Source organism: Talpa europaea (genome assembly GCF_964194135.1).
Source record: "Talpa europaea genome assembly, chromosome: 10".
Lineage (NCBI taxonomy): Eukaryota > Metazoa > Chordata > Mammalia > Eulipotyphla > Talpidae > Talpa > Talpa europaea.
In genome coordinates, this window is record NC_140077.1 from 43,206,523 (window position 1) to 43,214,857 (window position 8,335).

General features: G+C 50.4%; 1 protein-coding gene across 1 annotated transcript in view; it reads right to left on the reverse strand.

Moving 5' to 3' along the window:
* Positions 1-6,825, reverse strand: part of LOC311178708 (paladin-like) — a gene marked incomplete at both ends in the record, with an annotated part of 33,259 nt that extends 26,434 nt beyond the window's left edge. Inside the window, 6 exon segments of the mRNA XM_084245448.1 lie at positions 3,837-3,897; positions 3,985-4,065; positions 4,528-4,607; positions 5,601-5,634; positions 5,724-5,805; positions 6,761-6,825. Coding sequence (XP_084101574.1) covers positions 3,837-3,897; positions 3,985-4,065; positions 4,528-4,607; positions 5,601-5,634; positions 5,724-5,805; positions 6,761-6,825 — 403 coding nt within the window.
* Positions 6,826-8,335: the final 1,510 nt, after the last annotated feature.

Below are 8,335 nucleotides of genomic sequence, written 5' to 3' on the forward strand. Positions count from 1 at the left end.
GCACCAGCTGTGTACCTGCACAGAACCCAGTAAGCTTCAGCCTTCCAGCTCTGCTTTTCCTTTAAACTTTGAACTAAACTCACATGGCCTGGATGTGAACCTCTTGTGATTCAAGTGGTGAGGATGTTTTGTCTAATGTCTAGTTTTTCCTAGCAAGCAAAAAACCCCAGCTGAGAGGTTAGGAGATCAGGTCAAACCTTGGCAGCTATGTGGCAAGATGGCTCTGGGCGATCCCTTCCTCTCTCGCTCTCTGCACGGTGAACGGTGGATGAGGTCACCTCTGTGCTGCCACAGAGCCGCTACAATTCAAATACTCAGCCCCCAGGCCTTTGCACAGGCCAACTCCTCAGTCTGCGAGACTTTTCCCCACGCCGCCCCCGCAACCCTGCAGAAAGCCTTGGTGCTTCCTTCCACTCCTTTCTCAGCAGTCACTGCCCTCTGAAATGCTGCTACTTTCCCACCCCCAAACAATTCATCCCTTAGGGCCACATCTGTGCCGTGGCAAAAGTCTGTGGGGCCCCCGTGCATTGGATATGAATTATTGCTGAACAAAATAAGACTAACACTCATGAAGAAAGCTCTAGTTTACCTTTTGGAGCCATCTAACATATAATCTGCAATAGAAGTTTTATAAATGTTTGTGGGATCAATGAATGCCTGTATGCATTATGGGTATTAATCTGCTGTAGTGTTAGGGGATCCCCTATTGTTACAGGGCAGCCAAGATATAAAAAGGGTTGTCTGGGGGCCTCCCCGGTGGCGCAGTGGTTGAGCGCTGGGTTGCGAAGCTGCCCACAGCCTCTGCAGCGCTGGTTCGATCCCCGGCTGCTTCCGGTCACCGAGGAGGATCCCACATGGCGCGCAGACCTCTCCTGCTGCCTGCTTGCTCCCCTCAGCAGTGTACTTCGGTCCTTCTGCCTGCTCTGCTCCCTGCTCTGGCTCTGGTGAATTCTCTCACCCTCCCGTGCTTCTGACTGTACCCAGTACTTGTATAAAAAAATAAATGAATGAATCTTTAAAAAAAAAAAAAAAAGGTTGTCTGGCTGTGTGTCCTCACCCACGCGCTTAAAAGGGACTTATAATACTCCGCTGTAGGCACACACAAAAGGCTAATAAAAAGTTTATTTACAAGGGAAGGGGAAATGAGGGAAATGTACAGATCAGGGAGAAAATAGGGAAATAAAGTCTTCTATGCTTCCAACCCGATCCGCTGACCTGGAAACCCAATGGCACTCTGAGAGCTGGCCAAGAGCTGAGAGCAAGCAGAGAGCCAAAAAGGAGCCTCCCAAAGCCCATGTGTCTGCTTTTATGCCAAACCTGGCTGCTTAACTCCACCCTCACTTTCCAGCAACTTCACCTTTGGTGGTGATAGGATTTGTTTTTCCCAATGTCTTGATGGCTTTGGTCTGGGGTGGGGGTGGAGTCCACAAAGCCTGTATGGAATTAGCTTTAGGACATCCTTTCCCCCTAATAGTATCACGATCTAGAGAAAGACACATACTACTTGTTGAAGCATTTCTTACAAATTCCTTACGGGCAGGGGTGCTGTTTTGCTCAGGTTTTGTCGCACCAGAGCTTGGCACCCATTGGGTGTGTATTGCATTGAACGGCATGGAACTCCCCTCCCTGAGCCTCCACACGGAGTAAGCAGGTCTCTCCAGGGGGCAAAATGGTTCCTCTAAGAGTTTGGCTCCATCCCCAGGAAGGGTGTATGGATTAGGGATCACATAAGAAAATATCTATCTGGCACCAGTGTCAGGGGCTGCAGGCCAGACTTGGCTTGGCAGTGTGGTGCTGGCAAAGCAAACCCTGCCAGCTCCAACAGAGTGCCCAAGAGGACCGTCACCATCATGGCTGTGGACCCAGACTTGAGAGAAAAGGTCCCCAAGGACAGAGCTCCTCCTGTCAACAAAACAACAATGATGCTTGTGAAGCAAGTGAAGTGTGGCAGGCTGCTGTTAAGGGCCGGTTCATTCAGCTTAGCCTTCACAGGGCTAGATATTCTGAGCATGACCCGGCCAGGGATAACTTCTCCCTACCTTACGGCCCAAAGTCAGGTTAAAATTTATTTTACTCACTTTTCATGTAATCACTGTGGGTAGATAATAGTCCCATTTATAGATGAGACTTAAACTGAGGTTCAGAGAAGTTAAGTAACCAGCTCAAGCTCACACAGTGACTGGCAGAGCTGGGTCTCAAAATCAGCTCTTCAGATACTAAAATCCATGTTCTCCAAGCTCTTATGGGTTCAGAAAGCCCATCAATTCTCACCAAATTATTAGCTTCATAATAGTTCCTCGTAGCACATAATGGCTCGCCAAGGTGCCTGGAACCCATTGCCAGCTTTTGGGAGACTGCAGGTCTCTGCGTAAGGCCGGTGATCTCAGTAAAAATCACCCCTGCAGGCCCAACTAGATGGTGCGAAGGATACCAGACTCCAGGGATGCCCAGGCTTGGGATCTGCATGAGGCTTGATACACATCATCTCACCCAACAGCTGAAGGTGACACCCTCAAAGGTCACCATTAGTCACCTACCCACAACCACTTCTGTTCTTTGTATAACTCCAAGCAGCAGAGGCCAGCCAGACCCTGTATTACCCTACATTTACCCTCCACAGTCCTGGATATGTTTTTTGGCAAGGCCTCCATCCAATGAGCCAAAGACAGCGCTGGGAAGCAGGGAGGATTCTGGGATGGGAACAGGGTCAGAAAACCCTCCAAAGGCCCTTGACTCAGACCCTGCATGGCTCCTTAGGACAGTGAGCTGAGTCTTGGGCAGAGGGTTACAGACTGCCATGGGAAGGTCACAGAGAGAGAAAAGTGCTGAAGAAATTAAAATACACTGTGAAGAACCAAAACTGGAATAAACTCTAGATTGCAGGTTACAGGTTGCAAAACCAGGAATCCCGAGTTATGTGAGTCCCTGAGTCCACTGCAGTTGGCCAAGAAGGAAGACCCTCCTCACAGGGTACAGCCCTGACCCCAGTCTCTTTTGTGGCTCTCTGGGATGGATGGACCCACCCACATCCCTCCTTCCATTCTTGGTGCTGCCTCTATCCTCACAGCACCAACAGCGAATGGACATCGAGGGTTGTGGAGGCATGGTGGCTGATGGATCAGCGTCTGTGGGAAATTTTTACTTGTACAAATCAAGGGAGGTACTTACCAAAATATATGGTGTCACTTCTCTGAAATCTACATAGGACTTCGTTTTTGTTTTTGGTGTTATGAAAACCTCTTCCAAAGACCAGTGCTTCAGAGCTTTCTGCAAGGGCAATACCCAAGGCATGTGTAAAGAGGGGCTGAGCTCTGTTGTCCCCTCATCTAGTTCTATGGCAGTGCGCCCCCAAATGGAACCACCAAGGGACTCCTGCAGGAGGCAGCTGTTCTGAACCAAGACCTGTGTGTCTCCTGAGGCTCCCCTGGTGTTTCTGAGGGGCCACTATGAGGAGGCTGGGCAGAGGTCTCGGGCACTCTCACCACAGCTGCTAACCAGCACAGCCCATTCAAGGCTCCACCATCACCATAAATAAACCCGATGTGGTTTTGCAATCTTTAAGTCCTGAGGCTCCCTAAGGGCGCAGGCAGTGCTTTCCAGCCTCTGCCAGACCGCCATCATAAAGGAGAGGGGAGTAAGACAGCGCAGGCTGCACCACTCTGTCTCTTTCCGGAACTGAGCAACTTGGCCTGGTTGCTTGTGAAATGATTTCATGTTTAAAATGATTTCATGTTTCACTTAAATGTCACACCTTAATCCATTACACACATCCTAGCATGCCTGCAACACACACAAACACGTGTGCCTCTCTTTAGAAGAGAGACCCCAGCTCTTACCTCCCACACAGTAATTTGTCGGTTCCACACTTGTAAGCTCAATACAGGACTTATCTGCGAGCTGGAACAGAGAGTTGTTCAGGTCAGGTAAAGAGGGGGGCATGGAAGAAGCCGCCTCATCCCACCCCCAACACCACCCCTGTCTCACTGAGTCGACGATGTTCTGGAGATCATAAAATCCACTGTCCACACCAACCACGTGATCCTCACTATCTGCAATTTCCAAGAGCTAAGAGAAGGAACAGTAGGCTTGGACCCACAGCAGGGTGAGGTACCAGCAGGACCCCTTCCCAGTGGTCAGGCTCAGGCTTTATGCCATGTGAGACTCAGTGCTCCACCCTGACCTCAGCCAGCAGCCCATCTTTCTGGAATGGAAAGTTCTTTCACCTGTTTCCTAGTACTGCGGGCTCATACAACACTCTTATTCATTTCTGCAGTGGTCACATGTTGTCCAGATATTTGGGGTGGGTTAGAGAACCATCCTCTGGGTGGCCCTTTCAAAGCTTTCCACAACTGTTCTCTGCAGTTGGCTCCTGTTCTGAATTACCTGATTTTTCATCTAGTAGTTTACATCCACGGTGTAAACAGTCCCTCCCAGTTGTCGAGTCCTCTGAGCCTAAGACAAAGACCGTGTTAAGTGCAAATCACTGAACATGTGGAGCAAAAGATGGCTAAGGCAGGCTGGACTCACTTCATTCTTGGTAGCCTCAAAGGCCTCTGGCGACAGTGCTCCATCAGTCAGGGAGATAACCATGGAGTGAACCTTTTTTACTGTGGGAGAAGCAGGAGTGGCCTGGTTAGTAAAAGTGCTCAGAGTGACCTTGCACAGGTGAGAGGGCCACAGCACTGCTCCCCAGTTTCCTTCCCCTGGGAGAGGCTACCAGACCCCAGCGTTCCCCAGCATGTCGAGGGCTGTGGAGCAGCCGCCTGGAGGGAGAAGGCACCTTAGCCGACCCACTTTACAGAGGAGGAGACTGAGCCTGGCTGTGGATTTCTCTTACTGGATTCTCACTGCTACAGACAGCAGAACCTTTACCCTGAGAAGCAAATCCAAATATTTCACGGGACAGGTGACACCTTTCTCATGTGCATTGCGGAAGCACTCCCACCCGACTGAAATAGATGTCCTGCAGGCTCAGAGGAGGCTGGGGCACACCTGCTGGCCCCTTAGGGCCAATGAGTTAGAAACTGAGGTCAGAGGTCTTTGGGGAGTGGACACTGAATCCAGCTGTAAGCCTTTCCCCACAGTTTCCCCGCTTCCAGCTGTTGTGCTTAGAGCATCCACCCTACAGACTCAATCCCAATGGAGATGGTGCTGGGCTGACACAGCTGCTAGCCCTGGGGACACATGGGCCAGGAGGAGCGTCAGCAGAGGGAAGACGATGAAGGGGAAGGAGGCAGCTCCAGCCATGGGAACGCGGCAGAGTGTGGTCAGCAAGGGGGAGATCAAGCTCTTTTCTTCCATAAGTGGAGTCTTGTGTGCCCGAGGTGCCCTGGCCTTTGTCCTTTTTCCACAAGCTCACCTGTAGATCAGGTGCCTCACACTTAATAAACACCAGGAATGTACACCCATGACCCCGCAAGTCTCAGAATCATGGTGGGGGGGGGTCTGCCCATCCCCCTCTGTGCACAGATGAGGAGCCTGGAGTATATATTGGGCAGGACACTCGCACAGAAGTCAGCGGGCAGGTGGCGGCCGCCAGACTGCTGAGCCCCGGCCTGACTGTCCTGGATCCGACTGTCTTGAAGTAAGCAGGAGCTTACCTGCAGAGTTTGCTGTGGAGATCTGCTCATTGACCTGCAAAAACAGGAAGGCATGTTGAGAGGACTCAATGAGATTCTGAGAACTTGCTAAAGCAGGATAAATTCTTAGAGCTCTGGCTGTACCGCTTTAAATCCTTCCCGCATGTTTGTGGCTCCGGTAGGCACTGTGTTGTGTAGTTTGTTGAGGCTGTCTTCGATTTCTTTTCTAAAAAAAATAAAATGGGTGTATTGAGGTAGGAAGAAGGGTGGCGTGTTCTCAAACAGCCCCATCTGTGCTGGCACATTCTGCACTGGGCAGACTGACCTGGACGAGGGAGGCCACCAAGAGGAAGCCTGCCCTTAGGCTGGAGTCTTTGAAATTGACCTTCTTTGTACTCATCGCTATATCAGGTTCACAACCCCAGTGGGCTTCATGTAGGGCCTGTCTGACCATCCATAGGCAGATTGGGGAGGAGTTGTGACTGCGCTAGTGTGAACTGGAACTCACAATGGGACTGCCAGGACTGCCAGCAACTCAGGGGTCCCCAGTGGGGCTCATCACCCTCTACCAGGCAAGGCTGAGTTTGGTAAGGGTCACCCTGATAATACCCCTGCTCTGTCCCTCCCTGTCCTGGACCGCTGAGGGTGACTTGGAACCCACAGCGTCCTTCCCTTCAGGATTGGATCTGAAGGAAGCAGCAAAGCTGCTTTGAGTGCTGAGTCCCTATTTCAGAGCTCCTGACAGGGAAGACCTAAGCCAGGGAAGGGGCCATAACTGCTGCCCATGCAGGCAGGGGAGCAGTGAGCTGCAGATGGCCACACTTTTGTCCTTTACTAGCTCTGCTAAGGTAGATAACAGGTGGGAGTGGGACACAAGTAGGGGTGGAGTTCAGAACAGGCTGAGCCAAGTGAAGATCTGAGCCCACACAGTTAAAGCTGGAGCAGCAGAGATTGTCTAGAAACACAGGGGCTGCCAGTGTCAGTGCTGGAGTTATCAGAGGGGCTGGGAGTAGATGCTTGTGGCACGGTGATCATTGAGCTGATGCCAGCCCCACCCAGGCAGCAAGCCTGTGGGGTCCTGACTGAAACTCAGGACTCCTCTGCAGAGTTTTCCTCTTGGCCTCCGTTTCCCCCATCCCACCACCAGTAGGTCTGCCTTGAGGGAGTGAAGCTGAACTGACCTGTTCAAGGTGAGCTTTAGGACAGTGTGGCCCAGCGTGGAGAAGGTGACAATCGAGACCCGCATGTTCGGGCTGGGGAGGAAGCACGTGTTTGTGAGAGTAATAAACAGAGGTTCAAATGACCCCATGAGCAGCCAGGGAGGGGACACCTGCCTGTCTTCACTTCCCTCTAGCCTGTGATCCCTTCCTGAGTTCCAGGAGTTTCCATTAATTTAGTAAAGGATTCTGAGGCCAGTAAATGTGTGGCTCACTAGGGAAACTGTCAGGGTGATGTCCTGTTCCATCCCTAAATCCCAATCTCTACCCTTCTATCTCTCTCTCTCTCTCTCTCTCTCTCTCTCTCTCTCTCACACACACACACACACACACACACACACACACACACACACACACACACACACACAAATGCTTGGTTCATGCCTCACACACTAGGTATATGTCCCTCCGCCTGCCCCATGGGTAGCTTCTATTCTCTGTAACTTTTTTTTGGAAACTCATGGCCTTTCTTTATTGGTCTATGTTCTCTTTCTGCCTCCATCTAAGAGAAATTATTGTCCCTTTTGCTACTCATTCACAATTTCTGTCCCTTTCCTCTTCCTGCGCACTGTCTTCTGGGTCACAGGCCCCCTTTGTCTGTTAGAAGATTGCTGTCCTAGTGCCTGATGAACTCCATGTAGCTGTGGTCTTGTTCCCACTCATTTTACCCACCATTATCGGTTTTCCTGGAGCACAGTCCTCATCACCCACACTCAGCCCAAGAGTCATTTATAACTTCCTGTTGCTCATGTGAATTGAGGCCCCTTGGCTTGGCTGTATGAGCCCTTTGGCTCTTGACCCCAAGCTGCCCTGTCCCAGACTCAGTTGCTCCCCTTCTGTGAGTTAAGCCCTCTGTCCCCCTAAACAGATCACTCTCTCCACAGGAAGTCTCCTTGATGCTTCTTGTTACCCTTTCCTTCTTCCTAACAGTCCTAGTTCTAGTGTCCATATCCTGGGGAAATCCATCCTTGAATTTTCTTTAGGAATTCTTGCTATTTCTTTAAAATTGCCATGAGGTTCCTTAGCCATTTTTTTTGGAACTATTAAAACAAGTATTTTTTTCACTGTGTTATAGGTGGCCTAGTTTCTAATCTGTGACATCCTCTAGTTGGTCAGTATTTCCTACACTGTGGCTTGACACCAACACTGGAAACACTCGAAGTCTCTAGGACCTTGGAGCTATGGAACTGAGTGAACTGCATTTTTGAATGATTCAGAACTCCCCCGGGGCTTTGTGCTGTTGATCCAAGACACCCATCCCTACTGGGTCTAAACAGACAAGCACTCTGCTTGTCATTGCAAAAGCCCCACCACACGGAGAAGTCATACTTTTGAAACATTTTGAGGAAATCCTCTACGAAGCCGTATGTAAATATCCAGTTGTTGTTCACACTTCCTGACCTGAAAATGAAAAATCAATGGAATAGGGTGAATTCTTTGAGTTGGCAGAGTTTATCTGAAACCATCCAACATGCTACTCCCCCCCACTATGCTGCTGCACACTGTCAGCAACCCCAGTGGGCCTTGCTGATGGTGACT